This window comes from Rhipicephalus microplus, chromosome 4 (assembly GCF_043290135.1).
Source record: "Rhipicephalus microplus isolate Deutch F79 chromosome 4, USDA_Rmic, whole genome shotgun sequence".
Taxonomy (NCBI): domain Eukaryota; kingdom Metazoa; phylum Arthropoda; class Arachnida; order Ixodida; family Ixodidae; genus Rhipicephalus; species Rhipicephalus microplus.
In genome coordinates this window covers 122,428,156-122,452,589 of record NC_134703.1, presented here as the reverse complement: position 1 = coordinate 122,452,589, position 24,434 = coordinate 122,428,156, and the positions used below count along the sequence as shown (strand labels likewise).

General features: G+C 45.2%; 1 protein-coding gene across 1 annotated transcript in view; it reads right to left on the bottom strand.

Moving 5' to 3' along the window:
• LOC119172851 (cell adhesion molecule Dscam1-like) overlaps nt 1-24,434 on the bottom strand; it is a 284,967-nt gene that overhangs the window by 57,179 nt on the left and 203,354 nt on the right. Inside the window, exons 15-20 of the mRNA XM_075893168.1 lie at nt 19,602-19,756; nt 16,821-16,952; nt 14,049-14,231; nt 11,189-11,259; nt 9,857-10,103; nt 702-851 (exon numbers count right to left, since the gene is read on the bottom strand). Of these exons, the coding sequence (XP_075749283.1) occupies nt 702-851; nt 9,857-10,103; nt 11,189-11,259; nt 14,049-14,231; nt 16,821-16,952; nt 19,602-19,756 (938 nt within the window). The remainder of the gene's footprint in view (nt 1-701; nt 852-9,856; nt 10,104-11,188; nt 11,260-14,048; nt 14,232-16,820; nt 16,953-19,601; nt 19,757-24,434) is intronic.

Below are 24,434 nucleotides of genomic sequence, written 5' to 3'. Positions count from 1 at the left end.
TGGCGGCGGAAATGCTGTAGGCTCGTGTGCTCAGATATGGGTGCACGTTAATGAACCCCAGGTGGTCAAAATTTCTGGAGCCCTCCACTACAGTGCCTCTCACAATCACATGGTGCTTTTGGGACGTTAAACCTCACATATCAATAAAAAGAATTACCACTTTTTCGCCCTGCTGGCTGCTTCTTCTGCTTCGCCGTTTACCGCGCACCCGAAGAATGAACTTTATGCTGTGATGAATTCGTGCGGCTGATTGTATAATATTGATACTGTGTTATCAAACCTACCACCGACAGCGCTATAGTCTTTTACCATAGATAGATACTATAAATGCCAACACTGCATGCGCACAAGCTCCGACAGAGGGCAGCACGCGTAACAGAAGAAAAAAGTCAGGTTGGAGGCCAGTGACTCGTGACGTCGACAGACTACGCATTCACTCATTTTCGTTGTCGTTTGCTCTATCAGTTACGGCACCACCGACATCGACGCCGCTCAACGCTTGAGCAGTGAGTAAGAACTGCGTTCTAATAAGAAAACAAGCATAAGTTATGACGTGCATACCGTTGTCGTTGTGTTCAGTCAAGCCACTTACGTAGCTTTTAGACCAATGACATCATCCAACATGTATGTGCTTAAAAAATAAAATTGAATTCGCAACGCCCGGGAGGTAATGATCACAGTGATGAACGCAAAATGCTCACCATAAACATTGTGGTCAATCATCTTGTAGAGAACACGGTAACCCTTGTGGAAGCCATCCAAGCTCTGCTCGTGTAGCACGGCCCATGAGACACGAAGGCTTGTGGCTGAACTGGCTGAGCAGTGCACGCCTGACGGGGCCACATGAGGTACTGAGGATAAGGCAATAGCGTATAATTGCACCAGCTCTGAAGACAAGGGAATTGCGCAAACTGGGGTTGGTGTAAAGCTCCACCGATTACAAAGCACGCAGTGCAGAATTAACCGTCGTCATTACCAAGAGCAGCAAAAAAGTGCGCAGCTGTGAAACGTGCATGTTGCTTTAAGGACGTGTAGTGCGTACTTCTCCAATTCACAAATAGGAATAATTATACACTCTTTTCGCAGAAGCTTCACAGGATACTTTAAACGACCAATTGTATGTGCATGAACCTTCTTTGTCTTGCGGCACAGTCGAAGGCGATGTGCACAAGGCCCGATTATACTCGTTAAGGTGAAGCTACTTCCATTTTTTACGGTGATAGGAATAATACAGACGCTCTCGCTGCTTTTTTGCCGTCGCCGTCATGTCCCAAATATGTACACCCGCGCTGAATATGACTTGCACCGCAAGAGAACGTGACCTCAAGAGTTCAAAAATCAGACCTGACCTCCACTTGCCCTTGTTTCCATTACTAAACGTGTTTCTCTCCTTCAGATATGATCCCAAATGAGAAAGTAATATTTGTGTGCGTAAATAAAAAAGTTGAAGCAATGGACAACATTTAAAGTCTTGAGGCCGCGCACTCCCCTGTTGCAAGTCATAATGAGCATGCATATATATATATATATATATATATATATATATATATATATATATATATATATATATATATATATATATATATATATATATATATATATATATATATAGATATATATTGTTATGGCGTTTATTAGCAGGCACACAGCGAGTATAGACAATGGCGACAGTAACGGCCAAGCACGGACTCCCAGCGCGAGCGGCGTCCTTTTTTGGGTAGACCCACTAGAGAACACTTGAGAGTTTGACCCACTTCAGTGTTCGGCGGCTTCTCTACAATCACCCCGGGGTCGAAGAGGGAGCCGCCTGGCGACCTAGCAGCTTGTCACTACGAGTGGGTCATAGTAAGCCTTCAGGCGCTCCACGTTGACTATGTCGCGCCCGCGGCGGCGCATGTCCGAAGATTGTTCAATTGGCTCGATAAGATAGTTGACCGGAGATGTGCGCTCGATCACACGGTAGGGACCTTCATATTTCGGGAGTAGTTTGGAAGAAAGGCCAGCTACAGCGGTCGGGATTGAGAGCCATACAAGGGAACCAGGAAGGAACGTGGGTTCAGAAGTGACGGAGCCATCACGAATACTCTTCTGCTGCTCTTGCTCATGCGTCGTAAATGTCTTGGCCAGCTCGCGACACTCTTCAGCAAGCCTGGCTGTCTCGGAAATAGGTGCACACTCAGATGGATCCGGCGTGTACGGGAGTATAGTGTCGATGGTGTGTGACGGGTGCCTTCCGTACAGCAAGAAGAAAGGTGAAAAACTGGTCGTGCTCTGAGGGGCGGTGTTGTAGGCGTAGGTGACGAAGGGCAGTATAGTATCCCAATTCGTATGGTTGGCGGCGACGTACATCGAAAGCATGTCGCCGAGGGTGCGGTTAAAGCGTTCGGTCAGGCCATTCGTCTGCGGGTGGTAAGCAGTTGTTTTGCGGTGGACAGAATGGCACTCCATGAGAATGGCTTCGACGACTTCTGACAAGAAGACACGGCCTCGATCGCTGAGAAGCTCCTGAGGTGGACCATGGCGCAGTATAAATCGGTGCAGTAGGAAGGATGCAACATCACGCGCAGTAGCCGCAGGGATAGCGGCGGTTTCGGCGTATCGCGTTAAATGATCTACGGCGACGATGGCCCAGCGGTTACCAGCCGACGTCAGAGGGAGTGGTCCATACAAATCGATACCTATGCACCCAAACGGACGCTCAGGGCAAGGTAACGGTTGCAGACTGGCTGGCGACATGTGTGCTGACGGTTTGCGGCGTTGGCAAGCGAGGCAGGAGCGAACGAACTGCTGCACGTAGCGGTACATCCCGCGCCAGAAGTAGCGTTGTCGAATGCGACGGTAGGTTTTGAATACCCCAGAGTGCGCGCATTGAGGATCAGAGTGGAAGGATTCACAGATCTCTGACCGCAGACTGCGGGGTATCACGAGTAACCACTGCCGGCCATCGGCGTCGTAATTGCGTCGGTGTAGAAGGCCGTCACGGATGGCGAAATGGCGAGCTTGACGACGCAAGGCACGCGTGGATGGCGTTGCGGACGGATCAGTGAGCAAGTCGATGAGCGGGCCGATCGAATTATCTTTTCGCTGTTCGGTAGCGATGATGTCAACATCAATGGCAGAAACTGCAGTCGAGGATACTGAGCAGAGCACATCACCTTCAGGCAGAGGGGAGCGCGAGAGGGCGTCAGCGTCAGCATGCTGGCGTCCGTTGCGGTAAAGCACGCGGATGTCGTAGTCTTGTAAGCGAAGAGCCCAACGGGCGAGACGGCCTGAGGGATCCTTCAATGATGAAAGCCAGCATAGTGCATAATGGTCGGTGACGACATCGAATGGGCGACCATACAAAAAGGTCGAAACTTTGTAAGGGCCCACACGATCGCCAGGCACTCTTTCTCCGTGACGGTGTAGTTTGTCTCGGCTCTCGTGAGCGTACGGCTTGCATATGCTACGACATATTCAGGGAATCCGGGTTTGCGCTGCGCCAGGACAGCGCCGAGGCCTACACCACTGGCGTCTGTGTGCACCTCCGTCAGGGCCGTAGGGTCGTAGTGGCGTAGAATGGGAGGAGACGTCAGCAAATGGCGGAGCTTCGCGAACGCGTCGTCGCACTCAGACGACCACGAATTGAGGGGCCCGTTACTTCCAAGGAGCTTCGTCAGCGGTGATATAATCGTAGCAAAGTTTCGTATGAAGCGTCGGAAGTATGAGCACAGGCCAACGAAACTACGCAGTTATTTGACGGACGCAGGTTTGGGGAATTCAGCCACGGCCCGAAGCTTGGCTGGGTCAGGAAGGATGCCATCCTTAGACACGACGTACCCTAGGATGGTGAGTTGCCGTGCTGCAAAGCGGCACTTCTGCAGATTTAGTTGCAAGCAGGCATTGCTCACACGTGCGAAAACTTCTTTCAGACGTTGGAGATGCGTGGAGAAATCTGGGGCGAACACAACAACGTCATCGAGGTAACACAAGCACGTGTGCCATTTCAAGTTGCGCAGAACGGTGTCCATCATGCGCTCAAAGGTCGCAGGAGCATTACATAGACCAAACGGCATGACGTTGAATTCGTACAAGCCGTCGGGTGTGATGAACGCAGTCTTCGGTCGAGCGTCATCAGCCATGGGTACTTGCCAGTACCCCGAGCGCAGATCGAGAGAAGAAAAAAATTCGGCTCCGTGAAGGCTGTCAATTGCGTCATCGATGCGCGGCAGTGGGTAAACATCCTTGCGCGTGATCCTATTGAGCCGTCTGTAGTCCACACAGAACCGCACAGAACCATCTTTCTTCGCGACAAGAACAACAGGAGACGCCCAGGGACTGTCCGAGGGCCGAATAACGTCGCGTCTGAGCATATAATCAACCTGCTCGTTAATTTCCCGACGTTCAGCAGGCGACACGCGGTAGGGACGTTGCCGTAATGGCGGATGGGCACCAGTGTCGATACGATGTGTAACAGCGGACACGCGACCGAGAGAACTTCGGCCGACATTGAAAGAAGAATGATATTCTCGCAGCAGGTCCAGAAGCTGGGAACGCTGTACCGACGTAAGATTGTCATCAATGTAGGGGCCAAATACATCAGGAGATGATGAATCATAAGTGGAAACAGCGCTTACGGTACACGAACTGGGACAATGCGAGTCATCAGGTACGTCCAGAACTTGTGCGTTATCCACTGGTTCCACTCTGCCGAGACATTCCCCTCGAACCAAGGTAACAGTGTACGGGGATGGGTTGGTCACAAAAATAGCGGCGTTGCTCTGGGTGATTTGCACGGTCGCGAAAGGTACTAGCAACCCTTTCCTTCGGCAAGCACGGTCGGATGGCGAAACGAGCGCAATTGTGTCGGAGAGTCCAGCGCAGTAGACAGGTACACCCATCGCCGAGCTTGGAGGCACTAAGGTGTCGTCTTTCACGAGAATCTTACTCAGTTTTGAGGGACTGTCTTCCGGCGTCAAATACGAGAAGGGTGAGAGTTCAATTTCGGCATTGGCACAATGGATGACGGCGTCGGTGCGGGAAAGAAAATCCCACCCCAGGAGGACGTCATGAGAGCATGCAGGAATGATGATGAATTGGCCGACATACAGAACGTCCTGAACGACAACGCGAGCTGTGCACACTGCTGAAGGATGAATACGATGCGAACCGGCAGTACGAAGGGACAACCCAGAAATCGGCGTCGTTACTTTTCGAAGCAAACGGCAAAAGTTTTGGTCCATAACGGATACTGCAGCTCCAGTGTCAATAAGAGCAGACGCATGAACACCGTCCACAAGCACGTCGATGACATTAGATGGGCGGCTCTGAGGGCTTTCACATCGCAATAGCATCGCAGTCCTTGCCTCGGGGACTGCGACGACTAGTTTTCCCGCTCATGAGTAGCCGAACTTGGCCTCATGGGGGACAGGGAACGACGTCGTGGAGACGGCGACCTTCGAGGAGATGGACCTGGGCGAGACGGCGGTGGCATAGACGGTGGTTCGTCGTGATAGGGACGGCTGAGGTGGCCAGCACTAGGCGAAGAAATTCGAGCCGGCTGTACACGATGGCAATAACGGGCTACGTGACCAGCGTAACCACAGGCAAAGCACGGACTCCCAGCGCGAGCGGCGTCCTTTTTTGGGTAGACCCACTAGAGAACACTTGAGAGTTTGACCCACTTCAATGTTCGGCGGCTTCTCTACAATATATATATCCTGCTTACAGTTGGTAATTTTTTCATCCTCTTTTCTTTCTTCTTATTTACATTCCATTAATGTTAATAACTTCCCCTGTACATTCCTTGGCATTACTGTCTGTTATATCTCATTATTATTGTGTTAAAAACACGGAAAAACGAGCCCTTAGGTATACACTTCTTTCCCTTATTTTATATATATATATATATATATATATATATATATATATATATATATATATATATATATATATATATAATTCCGAAGCACCTGACGCTTGATTTGAACCAGCGACCACTCGCCGCGCCGCCTTAGAAAACCCGGTCACACGCCATGCATGCTCCAGTGCTCCAGCGTAATAACGGCTAGCTATTTATATGGACCACATACCACAGGCGGTACGCAGATCCTGGAGGCGTTTGAGTGTGTTTTCTATTATGCAACACTTCTACATTTTCTATATTTAGAAACTGCCCTTAAGAAGCGCACAAATAAGTGGCTCCTTCCTGTGCTCACTCGTCATGATATGGAAAAAAATATCTACGAAGTCCATGATAAGTGGGCAAATCAGTGGGACTGTTCGGTGTTACCGCAATTAACATATGACATTTCACATATCTAAATGATTGACAAATCGGTGTACAGTTATAAACAATGCTTATTAGATTAAAAACGGCTATGTTGCGTTGAGTTGTGACTTCCGTTTTGTTTACCTTATTACAGTTTTGCAGTATGGGATCTAACCTGAGGTTGGTAAAAACGAGGACTGGGCGCATTTCCCTCGTTGTTGTTGCTTGTTTCCTGTCATACGAAAAGCATCTTAGAGCATATCGAGAAGTCATATAGTGCATAAGCCAGTCGTTGACCGTCATCATCATCGTCATCATGTTCATCGTCATCAGCGCCATCGTCACCACGGCTACGGCAAATGCCAACGCCGCCAACGGAAAAGCCTTGACTTTAAGGCGCTTCGCCGCTAAAACCAAGGTAGTAGGGCACACCTTGCGTCAGATGCCACCGCGTGGAAGGAGACGCAGAAAGTACACTACATGCACCGCGATTTAAAATAAAACAGAAGTTTATAGAAGCTTCGGGTCCTGCATAGTCCAAAAATGCTGCGTACTGCTCAAAGATAAAGCCATAAAAAGCGACAGTGTTTAGTTCACTTTTGTTCTGTGCACACCTGCGCGTGTTTTTTCGAGCACCTTCCTTTGTGCTTCAGAGGCATGCTAAAAGTTTCGAGGTCATAGAGAGACATTCTGATTTTTCGCTATCGCACTCATTGCTCCACCCTTGTGGTGAAACTGACTTTTCTGACGTTTTGACATGTCACAATTCTCACCTTGACATTTTTGGGTCAGTATTGGCTAAGCGACTAAACTGGACCCGTCCGCTATTCTTGTCCCCTTATTTTATAGAACATACTTTTGTTTATATGGTGATTGAAATAAGAAAACAGCAATAAAATATACAGACACTGTTTTGTTTGCCCTTTGTTTCGAAACTTGCAAGTAATCATGAAAAAGCGACATTATGACTCTTGAGCTAAGCCAGGGAAATGTTACGAAGCTCGCATCTCTGTGCCTTGAGTAGCTCGGCTTTATTCTCTCCCTTTATTTCGCGAGTGGTTGTTGCAGCTCGCGACCGAGGCGTCACCGCAGCCTTCGTGCGGCACAATACGTAAGCACGGAAAACATACCGCGAATGCAGCTGAGCAACCCGGTAGTGACGCAGAGATGCCAGTGGTGTGCAGGAATTCATGGTATGTCGGCCTCAGCGCTCCCGTCGCCTACCGACCCCGTTAAACGGACCACCGCAGCAGTGTAGGAGCTCGCGAAACGTTGCACGAGATCAGGAGATGCGAGACAGCGTATAGCGAGAAGAAGGCAACGAATATGAAGTACGTGTTAAACAAGGGCTGACGCAAGATTGACGAGCCACACACTTAGAACGAAGCAATTTTTACAGTTAAATTTTTAGACATGGGAAGGACGTCCGAGCTTAGAAGATTGAAACGAAAAATTGAAACTAAAAATAAATAAAATACAGCAATTACAAAATTGTAGGCAGTTGAACTCAGCGTGAAAGCTGTCGAAAGTTCGGTACAGTAATTCATTTGTCCTTTGGTGACGAACTCAAGGAGCGTGTGTTGAGAGGCTAGTTTTGCGACCTCGAACTACAGTTGGTTCGAGACACCAGTGTAGAAGTAGACAGGACGAACGCAGCCGCTGATCACTTCTCCCATCTTTTTTATTTCTTTTCCTGTCACTATTTAGTTCTTTGAAGGGTAATATATTTTCTTTTTACAGTTTTGTAGCAGAGCACATTATACTATTGAAGTCTTTTTAGGTTTGCGTCTAGCATTCGTGTATATTATACTGACTCAATTTTGAAGTGTTAAGAGTATGTCTACCTAATGTGTGCGTGCACTGGTTAAATAAGCTTTCCTTTACTGAGCGTCACTGAAGAATGTGCATTCTTTCAGCGAAGCTCGCCAACATGAGAATGACAAAGCAATGACTCAGGCTCGCCATTTCTCCTTTTGATCCTTCTCACCCTCCGATCACTCTTCGTGAACATCGCTTTCCCTTCTACGCTCCTTGTTATATACAGTTATGCTGTATACATGATTGTATCTGCCTACGCCATACATGACTACGCTGATTTTTATCCTATCCCATGCCTCTTTCCATCCTCCTTCGTCCTTCCTTTTCATACTTCCTTGTTAAAAATAGCTATGCGCACTGTCTTGCCTATGTTACGCCGCGCATGACTATGCTGTGCTTTACTTTCTCCCTTTATCCTGTCCATCGTCCTCACCCTCACTTCTTTTCCCCACTTCTTTACACGGCTATGCTTTACGCGACTTTGCTTGCCTCACGACATGCATGACTGCGCTATTCTTTACAATCTCTTTTCCTCCTTTCTAGTTACCTCATCATAACATCCCTCCTACTCATCCTCACGTCTTTTTCTCGCCTCCTTACTACACATGTCTATAGTGCCTAGAATATATTCTAGGCACTATAACATTTTTTAATACATTATTTTGCGTGCGTGACGATGTGGATGAATTTACGAAAAAGAAACTGTTCTTAAATTTAGCTTTCAACCACCAACAGATATTGTATTAGCTATCTTATACCAACGTACTGTTATCACTAAACTACTTCTGTAAGAAGACGTTTTACTTTCGTGTTATACCGATTCCCAAGACCGAGGGATCAACCATGTTTTGTTCTTCATTGCTTACAATTGAACTTTTCAAATATTGGTGAAATCGCCAACTTGTCAATTATGAGTTTATAGAGAGCCTCAAGTAATTATTTGCGCTGAAGTTTGCCTGCCTGTTTTCTTTATAAGAATAAAAGCCAGCGAAACATAAAATAAACAATATGAAATCCGACAGGCCCCATGCAGTGCCCAAGTAGATGTACTGCAAAGAAGCCATTAAGAAACTGCATACGCAACATTGTTTGTTTTGGAGGCAAATCAAGGCATTCATTCCGTGACACGTCGTTAACTTTCGCATGTTTGTGATGCACACATGGATGTATAATCTTGCATGCTAATGAAACGTTTATTTTTGAGTATAAAATGGATTAACTGCTATTTATGTCCTTCATACACTCATGCCATGCCTTACTAATTCTGGTAGATTGGCGTTAACAAAATGCCCCCGATAGCATACAGACCATGACATGTATAAATCATGCCATTCATGACATGCGTACCACGAATTTCACGTTATGGTTTATCCTTTGCACTCGTCCCAAACTCCATACGAATTTTGTTTCATATCCAGCTAACGAAATGGCCATGAGATCTCAAAGTTGTAGGCGGCTAAATTGATACGTTTTAAGTAGCAGAAGTCCGCTAAATGATCAGATCTGAAATAGGCAGGAAAACGATGAGCTTTTTAGGTGAGGTATCTGAAATAGGTTGCTATTTTTGATGCGCGAAAAAACGAACACATTATAAAGTACCCAAACTTCTTTCGGAACACTGTGAGGACTCTTGAGTGCAACATTTCTCAAACTCCTTGCTCAGCACGTGCCCTCTTCGTGCGTCTTAGTAAAACTGCCAGTTTGCAACTTCTCAATTTTGGTGTCCTTATTTAAAGATCACCCCATTATTCGCCACGTGCACTTCATGCGTCACATAACTGCGCTCACCGTCTTCCGCGGTATAGACGACGACCTCGTCTGAACGCGGTCCGGCGCCCACGGCATTGTACGCCTGCACCAACACGCTGTACTTGGTGAACTTGCGCAGGTTGTTGAGCACGCACTCTCCCGGTGCCTCGTCCCCCTCTCCTCCGCTCTCGACCGTCTTGTAGAGGTGCAGGTCGCTCGAATTGTGCAGCTTGTAGCCCACGTAGTAGCCCCGGATGCTGCCGTGACGAAGTTCGGGCACGGGTGGCTGCAGACACCATTCTCATTGTTCACTGTTTCTAACGCTGTCGCCACTAGCACGATTTTCTCGACATTATCACTACTCGTAGAGAGACGCCACTGTGATTGTTCTGTGCACTGGACGACGTTCAGAAAGCCACTGACTATATGTGAAACGCAGTAGTAGGAGGTATTTCATGCAGGCGTTGCTATCCCGAAAAAAATATTTCACATCACTATAGTGACAGTGCCGCATTTATTCAAGCGGCTATGCTGCTCAGCTGCTCACGCGAAAGTTGCAAGATCGAATGCCAGCAGCGGCGGCTACATTTCGATACAGGCGATATGCGAGGCCCACGTGCTTAGATTTAGGCGCACCCTAAAGAATTGCTGGTGCTAGAATTTATTGGACTCATCCAATACCGCATCTGCCATAACTATATCAACGTTTTTGAGCGTAAAGCCTCCCACATTATTCTTATTAACATGGTTATTAGTACTGTCGTATTTATTTATCTTAAGTGCTTCGGAAATTTTGGAAACGAGCACCCATTCTTGGGCTGGAGGTTACAAGCCACTTCTCAGCACACTTCAAGAAAACGTTTTCGCTTGCTCTTAGTAAGCGAAGGGCCATTTCTGACATCATTGTGCTAGAAAAACACTATTGTTTTAACAAATAGAATAGTTAAGAACTGTGAAAATAGTTATGCCCTGAACTAAAGGTTTAGTTATAATATTATTAGCGTATTTTTGGATAAAATTGATAAAATATTCCTACAACTAGATGAAGAAAGCTGGATGAAAGGCCCATGTATTCAGTGATTAAATGTAAAATATACGCTTGAGTTCACCATTGCGAAAAATAAAAACGCACGAAAATTTTAGGAGAAATTTCTGTGAGCGTGCACAAGTTATATCGCACGTATTTATTGTGCTAGGTAAACTTTGGGGCATTCCAACTTGGTGGAAATTCTTGATGATTGCATTCATACAAATTCTAGATGTTTGTATTCGTCCAGATAAATGAAAAATGGGTAATGAAAACACTCGTTCTATCATGCATTCATCCCAAAGCAAGCAATTATGAAGGCCAGATGCTTTCGTAAGGCTTACCTTCCAAGTAACCTTAAGAGATTGCGGTCCCAACGTCTGGACGGAAACATGAGTTGGTGGACCCCCAGGCACTGCGACAGAAGGACGAAAAAGTGCATAAAGAATAACTAATAGCATCAGTATTATGAACACGCCAATTAATTAAGCAAGCACAAGCGAGGTTAGATGTGTTCGCTAACTCAGTTCATCGGGTTTCTCTTGATATGGCTGATTTCCTTCTCAATCTTGTCGTTTAGGACGATGAAACACTTTCAGCAAGGCGTTTTTGACGCGTGTGAGTCGGGTAAGTTGCCACGTCGATATAAAGTGTGACATTTGACATTTGCGTGGTCTATGCTATGTCGACGTCTTTACATTCGAAGCAGGCGTAGTACTCAATTGCTACCTTGTTTGTTTTTTAGCATAAATCACGCCATATATCAACCTGGTTCTATCACACAAACACACACACTTTATATATATATCTATATATATATATATATATATATATATATATATATATATATATATATATATATATATATATATATATATATATATATATTGTAAAGGTAAAGAAGTTGATGACGGCATCCCACCGCTACTACCAGTTGTTAAGGGCTCGAAGGAGGTCGATGGCAGGTACGGCGGATTTTCTTTAAGGTAGCTGACTCCCCACCGTTGTCCGCATAGCCGATCTTCGCCAGTGAGGAGACGCGTTCGTAAGATCGAACGAATATTTATTTACATTATAGAAGAAAGATAGGAACTGTACAGGGATTCAGAAGATCCCGCACACATGATTCAACTCAAAATTCAGCACTATTTACAAAAAAAATGCTTCCGCTTTTATAGCCCGCCATCCGAAGGAGGCGGTGATCACTCTTGCCACAAAGCAGGAGACGAAGTTTTTGTGGTCCACCCACCAGAAAGGGTGCAGAAATTGCACCACTCGGCTGGGCGAAACGGTCCAATTGTAACAGGAACGCACCACACAGAGACGCACCCGGCCCACTCCTTGACGGCAACGCAGGACGAGGAGGTAGAGTCCGGAGAGGAAAAGTTGACCTCCTCCGAGGAGATGTCCGCTAACCCGAACGTCAGCAGCGGTCCATGCTGCTTTCAGCTTCAGGCAGTCCAAATGCTCCATCTCGGTGAACGGCTTTTTCGACGCGTTCCCACGCTTCCGGACTGTTGGTGTGTTGAGATGGTCTCGCGTAGATGACAAAAGCCGAGTCAAGAGGTTCACCTAATGAGACCCGCCACAGTGGCGCCGTTCCCCCGTTGTTCGAGCCCGTTCAACAAAAGGCTTGTCTGGCGAAGCTTTCGTTGAGACCCAACTGCTCCCTGGAACATCTACCGGACAGCGCCTTGCAGGCTGGGCGCCGATGGGGTTTAAAGCTTCCCTAATAGACCGGATATATATATATATATATATATATATATATATATATATATATATATATATATATATATATATATATATATATATATAGTTTTCACTTAGCCATAGCTTGTACATAGATACTTCGATCACTAATCTCTAAAGGGCATAATGCGGTAAAGCTATTGTCATCGACTAAAGCTGAATGAGTATGCTTGCTTGCTTGAGTAATTCTGATCAGCGTTCAAGAAACCATTAGTTGGTTGTGCTAATTTAATCTATCCATTGAAGCTGCGATTTTCTGGGCAAGCTGGGCTAGATAAGTTGCGCAGGGGCAATAGGAAGAAACGCGAACAGCGTGTGATCTACGCACTCTGATGTCTCACTATTTTTTTTTTCGAGCTGTTGTAGCCTAGATGGTAGGACAGTCAGACATGATACAATGAAGGACCACTTTAGCATCCTTTAATCACCATTAAGGTCAAGGTATGGTGAAAGCAGAGTGCCGCACTGTCTGTGTTTCTTTACAACACTCATGTATGTGTAAGTAACGCTGTAAAAAATGAACAACACGGCTATACTCGTAATCAGGCAAGACACTCGCATGCCGTATTAGAGTCCCTTCGAGCCTTCATACTGCTACACACTCGGACGGTCGCAAACGAGATTACTTAGGTCTGACTTTGTCAGCTGGACTCCGAACGCCTGTGTCGCTATTGCTTGAGATTGCCTTATGAACCTTTTCATTATGCACGCAAGCAAGAGTGTTTTCACCAACCACTACTTGTGCCTGCCGGGCTTCATGCACATAATCAGAAGTCTAACGGGTGAACATCCTAGACGTACTTACGGACTTGAGAGCAAGCTAAAAAAATGTTCAAAGTGAGGCTAACCGTTTTTTTACGTAAACTTTTGGCAGGTGTCGTTAGCTCCTCCTACGTAAGTAATTATTAATTTGCTGGATCGTCGGAAAGACAGCGTATAACCATAGTTTGGCAGATCTGCGTATGTGCATCTGCAAGCACGGACAACCCAAGAGATGTGTTTTTCCTGTACACACTTGAATACGCTTTGCATAGTGCTGCTTCGATCATTGTTAGCTGAAGGCTAAAGAAAAAATCTAAGTATAAATTAAATCTAAAGGCACCTTTTATTCAGCATTCTCCGAGTTACTGACTTAACGTTTAGGAAATAAAACTAAGAAATAATATGTGGGATTTAATGCCTCAAAACCACCATATGATTATGAGAGATGCCGTAGTTGAGGGCTCCGCAAATTTCAACCACCTGTGGTTCTGTAACGGGCACCCAAATTTGAGCACACGGGCCTACAGCATTTCCACCTCCATTGAAAATGCAGCCGCCGCAGCCGGGATTCAATCCCGCAACCTGCAGATCAGCAGCCGAGTACCATAGCCACAGGACCACCACGGCGGAGGAAACTAATAAGGACGCTGAGTATCGAATAGAGATAGAATGAGAAAGAGGAGGGCGCACCTTCCTCGTCCGTGGTGATCATCAATGGCGGCTGGGTGAATGGCCCCACGCCCAGCACGTTGACCGCGGCCGCCCTCAGGTGGTACGAGGTTGAAGGCTGCAGACTGCGCACCGTCCACGACGTCTGATCGCGACCAGCGCTTACGTTACGGACCCACCGGCCCGCGTCCGTTGACCAATCAACTGCGTACAAGAAATAGATTCCGTTCAATGCAACAAAATTTCGACAGAGACGCAGTGGAACACCGAGATTCATTCACGGTACACACAGAACGCCCCCGATATTCACGTTAAGCCGCCAATAGGGTCCGCCTTGAAAGTATTTATTTCCTTACGTCGTCACAGGAACATATCGCAACTTCTTCACAGAGAAAACATTCCGCATGCGCTGTAGTACGCAAATCTGTGATAATCGTAAAATGGTAACAGTGAATGGGAGAGCAAACGTGCTCGCCTTGAAGATGTTCGTTTCTTTTTAATTACACGAGTGCTTTTTTCTCGACGTCTCCCGGGAACTTCACTATCATTCCACACGGCTCACAACACATGTAGCTCACCACACACAAAAATGAGCCAGAGTGCACGCGCAACTGCTTGTACTACAGCAGGTGATGCGCCAGTCTCTGGTACTACTCTGTACTGTACTACTTCGGTACGGTACTGCTCCGTACAGTACTACTCCGGTACTGCTATATACGAAGTAACGCTGTAAAACAAAAAAAATATGTTCCCGAAATTTTCAATGGCAACATATGTACGTGAAGAAGCCCACATGAGTGCTTGAATAAACAGAACACACTAGTTTGGCTAATTCAGCCGTTGCACAGCAAATAGGCTTTTCTTAGTTCTTCCAATGGGAACCGTACTGTACAAAAGGCACGTTTTGCGTTCGACAGTGCGAAATAGGGCTTGGAGATCTTTCTTGTTCACAATCTTCTAAGAGCATTTCGGGCGTTGGGACTGAATTATACATCATTTCATACACATCGTGCAACGCTTTGGAGGCAAGGCAGCAAGTTCAGCTATCAAAACGTGTGCCTTTAGGCGAGACTACATCATTAAAAATTTATTCCCAGCTTCTGCGGATAATTACCTTCAATCACTAAGTGTGTATAAGCTAGGTCTACATATAGGGTTATCTTTATAGACCTAAAAGTTTTACTTGAGTATGAAGCAGTGTGTTGGCAATAAAAACAGCAGCACATATTGGTATTGCAGCTTGAATAAGTGAACATGATTACCTCTATTTGATAGCATGCAGCCTCTTTTTTTTAATGATGTTTCTCATCTGCAGGACTTGCACTTTCAGGCTTCATTTCCTTCCTTTTAAGGAAAGAAGAATCACTTTCCGTTTACTCGTTAATGTGCTTGTAATGAAGCATGTATCTCTTGCCACCGCCCGTGATGGTGATGCAAATGAGTTCCTTGAAAGCGTTCGCTTGGCTCATCAGTTTTTGAAATGCCTTCGGCAACTCTCTGAAGCCTGACCCTTTGAGACAGAAGAAGTAGGGGGCGAAACGTATGATGGCTCTGTAGTGAGCTGTTGACTTTGTCGTAGAAATGCTGGAAGCAGTCTTGAAAACTTCCGTAAAACCACAGAAACTTTGAGTGCTTGGAGCCTTCTGATAAATAAAGCAATGTGTACTTACACCAGCAATTAGCTACAAAAAACGTCGTTTATATTTACACTTACAATATTTCACTACATATAGAGATAGATAAAGAGAAAGAGTGAATGTATGTGGTGTATGCGTAAAAAGAATTCATCGGGAGGCACCGTCTTATTGAAACGCGGAATGTTTTCTGTTGACAGGAGTGGTCGTACGACATGTGTGCACATTAGGTAGGTGACATATAAGGCAAAGAATATATTTGATAGATTAAGTGGGCGGAGGATAAACGAAACAACGACAATAACATTACGACATCCAAAGACAAGGCTTTGACAGAAGAATTATCTGAAGAATCTCAGGCGGCAAACGAAGGTGTTCGAAGCGTTCGAGGTGTTGATCATGACTGAATTGATGGGAAGCTCCGTGATTGCCAATACTTCTACGGGCAAGATTTGAATACCTATTTCATTTAGCGTGATGAAGACAATACCCCTATAACTTGATTACAATGTAAAAGAAGTACGTAAAAATGAAACCTAAAGACAAGTACGAGGTGTGGAGGCTCTTTTCTTGTGGCATCATCTGCTACACTGGATTACGACTATGGAATTTGTCGGGTATGGTGCCAGGCATTTGAATTTGTCTAAATGTGGGAGCCGGAAATAAAGTAAAGGAAAAGAGGAAAGCGCGGACTCCGTAATTTCACGTGGTCATCATGTTGATAGATGCTTTCGCTAGCATATTAAGAGAAGCAAGTCAGTGTTTGCTTACGCAACTGCACAGTGATATTCGGCCATCGCTACCGTACATACACTCCACTACTCTGTGCACGTCAATGATTTTATTGCGATGCTGGTTGGTCACGGCTTTCCAGATAACCAATGGACATTGAGTGTTTTGAATGCTTAATGCGTTAGTCAGAGTTATAGTAACGTGAGTGCGAGAGCTCCCACTGCAAAAATATATGGATATTGTGCTGCCGGTAGGCATACGCAAGGTATCTTGGGATGGAGAAGTGAACTTGTTGTCAGATGCAATAATTTGCTGGATATAACAGACTAGCAAATGTGAAACATGCTAACGGTTTAACATATTATGGCCGGTACTGACACAGAGCGTCCTACAGAGAGCAGTACACATCTAAATGTTGGAAACATACCGGTGGCGTTCTTGTACTGTATGAGATAGGACAGGATGGGACTGTTGCCGTTGTACGGCTCCCTCCACGCCAGGCTCGCTGAACGGCTGTTAACACTGGTCACGTTGAATCCAACAGGCGCTTCTGGAGGTTCTGAAAGTGTATCAGGGAATATTGCGGAGGGGCAACATACTTCACATGAATATTTATTGAACAAGTAATGTAGTAAAAGAAATGAATGAGTGCAGCTTGCACTGGTGGTACAATGCCACAAATGCACATAAGCACCTATATATATATACTGCTGGCTTTCACCACATTTTTGAAGTGTGCTTTTTTTTTATTCCTCTATTTCTTTCTTCTTATTTTTTTCTCTTTTTCTTTTATGTATTTCTCCTCGTTTATTTATTTCTTCCTATATTTCTGCCTTTCATGGCTTTCTCTCTCTCTCTATCTCTCTCTCTCTTTCTATTTCTTGCCTTTTTCATCCTTTCTTCTATCTTTTTGTCCATGTACCACTCTTTTCTCCCACTTTCTTTCATTCTCTCTTTTTCCATTTATCTTTAAAAGTTTTTATGCTCTGCTTCACTCTCCCCATTCCCCTTTTTTCCTTCTCTACACCATCACATCTACCCACCTCGAGATCATTTTCCTTTCCCATGCCTTTTCTACCCTATAATATGGAAGGCTATGCTAATACGCAGGTAACACTGACAAATTCAGTGTCATTTTGAGCGAATCCACTTAAGCCCTCAGAATGACGCTTCGGTGCCGCACCGCTACGCGAGAAAGAGAAGTGTGCTTTGGAAATAATGGTAATGGCGATAGGCAATTAGGTAGCCCAGGAGATAGTGGTTACATGAGGCAATATTTCTTTAGTAAGGCGCCACAGCTATAACAATTCTAAAAAAAAAAAAAAACGTCACGTGCAAACACGGTGGGTGAGGCAATTGCATAATGACGATAAGGATGATGATGATAACTGTGGTTTTCCCCTTTGTATCGGGATGACAACGGTTAGTGTCCTGGCCAGAAAAATAAAAATAAGTAAAGAAAACAAAACAACCCTGACCTGCGTGGAAGGCGCAGCCGTCACAGCGAAAGCTAGAAGAACGGCCTTTTAGAGCCTTTTCTGAACACTCATTGGGTAACTGCTGCAAGTACACTTGCTTGATACCTACTACAGCATTAATAATAAAAATTTTAGGTTAGTAGGTCGGCATTCGCTATGTTATTTTTGTCATTTTTCCGAGAAGCGTGGTATCCGCTAAACACCTTCAAGAAATTTTGTGCCAGCTGTTCATGCAGTGACTGACGATGATGAGGAATTATGCCTGAACTGGGTATGCGCCAGAGTTAATGCCTGATTAAGAACAAGGTTTTGTAAATGGTTTTAGCATTGGACGGCCCACTCGTTACGCTATTCGCTTTGTGCGACGACTGTTTGTTCTTTTGCGGTTTTAAAACGCTTTATAAGTCGCAGTAACGCGATTGCTTTCCCGACATCAAGCCTGCATAAGGCAAGTTTGCCGAGAATTCCCAAGCACCGGCGTGGCTCAGTGGTAGATTACTGGGCTGGCACCCGGGGTACCCGGGATCGACTCCCACTGTGCCATTGGTACGAGTTTTTTTTCTTCTAATATTGTGCGATATGGTTACGGACACTGGCGGTGGCGGACAACTACGGCGGCGTGACCCGAGTTTTCGCTGTAAAAAAAAACAAAAAAAAAACAATTAAGGTTGTGGTCCCCCATCGAGAGGAAACTACTCCGCATTTTACGCATTTTTCGTGGACGCACTGTGCTCACTGCGTTCGACGAATGAATTTTATATGGGCGAATTCACAAAGCTCAAAATCTATAATCCAGCGTCGGCAATGTCGTTCGTCGACACTCCCACTGTGCATGCTCGCGTCTCCTGCCAACTGTCGTTTCGCCTCCCCTCTCTCGCCCCAAAAGACCGACGCAGCCGCACATTCAATTAAAAACCGACTGCTCACGCTGCACAACCGTTCACTGGCCATCCCGTATATGAAGGCACTAGATCGGGCGTTTGGATTTAGTGAAGGGCGTCTTTACTTGGCTTTCGCTTAACTTGACGCTTTGCTTGACTCGAGTAGATACGATGGAAGCAATAGTGGGGCACAACCTCACACAAGCGTCCCACCACTCGTTGAAGGCAACGCTGCTCCTTCATTCAATAAATAAGAATAATAAAGACAAAATAACAAACCATAGCCAATTATGAACATTCAAGCGATACCCCTACCACTCTATGTAGAGGACGCAGTGCCATGGCATCCAGGCTACGAATAAACAAAACGGCGATGATGATGATGATTCTTTCTGTTTCTGATGAAAAAAAGTTTGGCGAGCCTAAACGGCTGTGCTGTTGAGAAAACGAATCTTCATGCAATGTACCTTTCGCCGCCAATTGGTGTCTTTTATGTGGCTTATTTTCTTAGATTTATCAAAAAGCCTTTGACCACTCAGTTTGTTTTGTTTCTCTTGTTGATAATATTTGAGGTTTAACCTCCCGAAACCCCGATATAATTTCGAGAGACGTCGTAGTGAAGGACTCCCTAAATGACAGCCACTTGGGGTTCTCTAACCAGCACCTAAATACCGCGGCCTTCGGGTTGGCAGAGGGATGCCATAACCGCTAGACCACCGCGGCAGGACTAGAACACACAAACATAAACACAAACACACAGTCACACCACTCGCACACACATACACGCGCGCGCACACACTGGGTAAGAAAATAAACGGATAGCGACAATCTAATTCATATATGACATACCTTGCACGATGAGCCGGATGTGCTTCTCGTCCTGGCCGTAGTTGTTGGCCACTTCGCACGCGTACATTCCCGAATGCTCCCGCTGGGCCCCGGACAACGACAAAGTGGACACAAGGCCGTCCGGCAGCGACTTGGAATTCACGCGTGAAACCTGTCTGTGGGGGCGAGATGTAACGTGCCAATCAATGCTACGTCAAGAGAGAGAGAGTGAGAAAGGAAAGGCCGGGAGGTTAACCAGATATTAGCATCTGGTTTGCTACCCAGCACTGGGGGCGGGGAAGTAGGGGCAAGGAAGAGGGGGTAGATACAGAGAAAAAAAACAAAAAAAAAACGCACGCACACTCATAAAAAAACGAAAACACACACAGGAAGGGCGTCCTAGCTACAACCATTCAGTAAGGCCGGTCGATCGCAAAAAGTTTAGTAGCGCTTTCAGGGCCCTCTTCTGTGAAGTCGCATCCTGACGATACTGCGGAATTCCCTGCTCCGACAGAGGTTGATCATCTAATTTGTTGAGTTCCTTGCGAAGGCATAGTCGTTGTTTACTATACGCTAGGCACTCACAAAGAATATGTTGAATTGTTTCCTCTTTGCCACAGTGGCCACAGGCTGCGGTGTCGGCCATCCCAATGCAATGCTACGTCAATTTTACATTAACACTAACGGGGTGAATACAGCATGAATTAAGGTCAGGGGATCAGAATTAGCAAAACAGCCGCAGAAAATGCTAATGTTTCTTTAAGTGAACCCATACCTTCTCCGCCAAACAATTGACAATCTTTAGTGATTCAAATAACCTAATTATGTTTACATTAGCAGTTTTAAGAAGCTCAAGTAGATGACAAAACAGCTGTTCTGATCAACGAAGCAAGAAACAGTGCGAAACACAAGACAGTGAAAGAGACGGACAAAGCTTTTCTGAAAAGGCATAGATAATTCTAGGATGCTAATAAATTTTACGTACCACTGCAGAAAAAAGAAGGACCACCTTGCCCCAGTGGCGCAAGGCTTGAACCATCAGCGGAGCTTGTGTTCGACCTTGCCAGGTTCTGATAGCATTGCGAAGATTTTGCAAGAGACGCTGTGCTTTTGCTCGTAGTACTGAATATATCTAGACTTCACTGCTGTTCTGTGGTTTTGGTCTGTTCCCTGCACTTCGGACGTGTCCCGTGGCTTTGATTGAAAGACGTCCTGTGACTACATACGTGCAGTTACGAAATTTTAGTTACGCGAGGAAGATAACGCGGTGTTAAGTGATTTGAGTTAGGTAAGCAGCTGCTACGTGGTTTTGTCGCGAACGTGCCCCGTGACAACCTGTTGCGTGAAGTTAGCGATTTTAGTCACACGACATCATTTTTATGTGGCTTATGGCGGGTGCTTCAAAACTAAACTTCAAACTTGAACTTATGATGAGAATATATCTATTACGAGTCTTTTGTCGAAAAAAAATGTGGCATATTGGGGCTTGTGATTACGTGGTTTTAGTCACGTAATTAGTTGTTACGTGATGTTACGCAATTTCATTAGTTGTTAAGTGTTGCACAGCCATTTTTAGCAATGTAACTGACTTGCCCACCCATGCTTTTGTAATTCAAGCGGGGAAAATTGGCGTGCGTGTTGTGGGAACGAAACAGTTAAGGACGGAGTGAGCACGTACCGTCTAATAATAACTGCTGTTCGTACTACCCAGCGCAAAGCTTACAGAGCTCCATTCTTTAAATCTGTGTGCTGGTCGCTAAAGTTGACTCATGCACTTTCCCGCAAAGCTTGCGTAGGCTAACAAGTAATACTATCAATTACTCATTTTGCTCATTTGCTGAGTTGCTCATTTACTGAATGTGACGATTAGAAGTGCGTGCTGAGGAAGCGTCGAGTATTAAGTGCAGGCGGATGAAGTAGTTGTTGGGGTTTACATCCCAACACCACGATATGAGCATTATAAATGCCGTAGTCGAGAACTCCGGAACTTTCGGCCACATTGGGTTTTATTACTTGCACCTGGATCTGGAAATACGGCCACCGCAGCCCAAATTTGACCACGTGACCTGCAGTTCAGCAGTAGAGTGCCATCTTTTCTCCCCCATACCATAGCGGCGATTAAAGTGCTGACGCAGAAGACATCGAAACGCTGATGGTTAAGGCTTGGAACTTCGCACTCAGCAACGGCGACTTGCACCCTAAGCTTTCTCGCAGAAACGGCGAAATGCTGGCGCTACTTTTGTTGTTCTGTGATCATCGATGCAGCGTTGCGTACAGCATGAACTTACCAACCTCACCTGACTTAACCTGCTTACGTTAGTTTCACATGAATGTCTACACAAGAAGGCCGTGAATTGGACGAAAAGATGTTGTGGAGCGTTGTGTCGTGGCAAATGAAGGAGCAAGAATATTGACATATATATAAAAGTTGCGAAAAAAGCTTCTTTTTACACCCGAAATAATGATTGATTTGTGGGGTTTAACGTCCCAAAACCACTATATGATTATGAGAGACGCCGTAGTGGAGGGCTCCGGAAATTTTGACCACCTGGGGTTCTTTAACGTGCTCCCAAATCTGAGCACACGGGCCTACAACATTTCCGCCTCCATCGGAAATGCAGCCGCCGCAGCCGGGAATCGAACCCGCGACTTGCGGGTCAGCAGCCGAGTACCTTAGCCACTAGACCACCGCGGCGGGGCACACCCGAAATAAGGAGAGGATTGACCACTGGGGGGAGAAACATAGGTGAAAATTCCGCAAGGGCTTGTTACGAGTAATGCGGACGATGCTTACCGGCGTACCAAAGAGCTTTCTGTTTTAGCACCGTATACCCGATTTGATGTACTTGATTATATTGTGCCGGTGTGCACACGATTTGAAGACAGCGGTATCAAGCCGACACTACAAATACTGCATAAAATATATATATATATATATATATATATATATATATATATAATGCAAGATGTGTATATGGTGCTGGCACATCTACACTTTTTGCTCTTTCCCTTTCGTTACTCACATGCCTTACCATACCACACTATACAGTACAATGCATGGCCATGCTTGCTTGTTGTATGTTTCTTTCTGTCTGTTTATCGCTCTGTCTCTCTGTGTTTTTTTTCTTTCTTGTAATCCTGTCTTTCTTTCTCTCTACCTGTAGTCATTCGCCCTCCTCCAATTTCTCTTCTCTTTTTCTCAATTTCTTTATTTCTCTTTCTTCATATACCTTTCTGTTCCTCTCTCTTTAGTCATTCACCCTCTTCCTCCCCCGTCCTCACATCTCTCCTGCTGACCATGACTTCTCTTTATCTACCCCTTGATAATATTCTATACTACTAAAGGCTGTGCTCTGCTTTGCTAGCGAGCGTGGACAGCTTAGTGGTTAGAATCAATCAATCAATCAATCAATCAATCAATCAATCAATCAATCAATCAATCAATCAATCAATCAATCAATCAATCAATCAATCAATCAATCAATCAATCAATCAATCAATCAAATATTCAATCAATCAATCAATCAATCAAACAATAAATAAATGAACCTTTATTAGTTACGTCAAAAAGGTAACACATTGCTGGTAAATATGCACGTTGATACGAAGGTGCCAGCCCCAAGATTACAAGGTGCAGGCGTGATGACATATGTTAAATACTGGAAAAATTAAATAACGAACAAGGAATAGAAAATACCTTATTAAAAAGTTACTAGTAAGAATACTATCCTTCCGATCATGCGTTTGCTGGTTTGAATCTCGCCTCGTCAAAAAATATTTTTTGCCAAGAATTTCTTTAGTTCTTTCTGCCACTTTCTCTCCCTCTTTCTCTTTTTCTTTGTCTTTATCTCGTTCTCTTGTCCACTGATATAGGTGTCTCCTTCCCGAGGGAAGAAAAGTGTGATCGCAGTGCCCTCCTTCTCTCCTTCCCGCACCTTATTCGTCAAGATCAAAGGAGATGCTTCACAACGGTTGAAAAAAAAAAATGAAGCGAACCCGTGCTTTCTGCAGTGAGCTGCATTTGGTTACCCGCTTACTTGCAGTAAAGAAGGGATGTGAACAGTTGTTAAAATGCAGCATCAGGAGCATTCGGCCGCCATTGTCATCGAAAATATTTTTGCCATAGCCCAGTGAACATATGAGGTAGACTTTGAACCTTTCCCGAGTGGTCAAGGAGGTTCCCCCTTCCCCCTTCTCTCATGCATAAGCCTTTGTCCATAAGATTTTTTTCGCCTACTATAACGGACAAATCGGCCCACACATTCTGCAAGCAAAGCAGAAGGGCAAGCAGACGACGAAAGCCAACATGTTCTAATTTATGGTAGTAAAATTTTCTTTCTACAACATACGACGAACATCGAGCACAGCAGCTCTGCTGTAAAACGCTGCTCTTTCAGAGTGAGGTTATAAGAATGGCCACGTTCTTGTTTTCATGAGGCGTGGGCATCCAAAGAAGGACAAGTATAGTTGCGCTAACACAAACAAAACAGTAACAGCATAGGATTTCACCTTTCGTGTGGACCTGCTCTGCTACAGTGTTTATTTGCCACTATCGCTCACACGTTATACTTTTGAGCAGTTCATAAGAGACTGCAAATAACAAAATATTTTGCGGCTGTAGCACTAAAATTCCTTGCTTCTGTCCACTACAAAGGGAAGCTAAGCGTACAGTCTTCTGGTTCTACCAGGCTTTAGACTGAAGGGCACTCGCGTAAAACTATCGCATTGAGTCTGCGGATTTCGGAGATGCGTAACAGCTTGCAACAATTAAAAAAATATATGTAGGCAACATCTTCATGGGTGATTTGAACGAGAAAGAGCAAACGAGAAAGTTGGCTTTCCGGATGGTTCTGA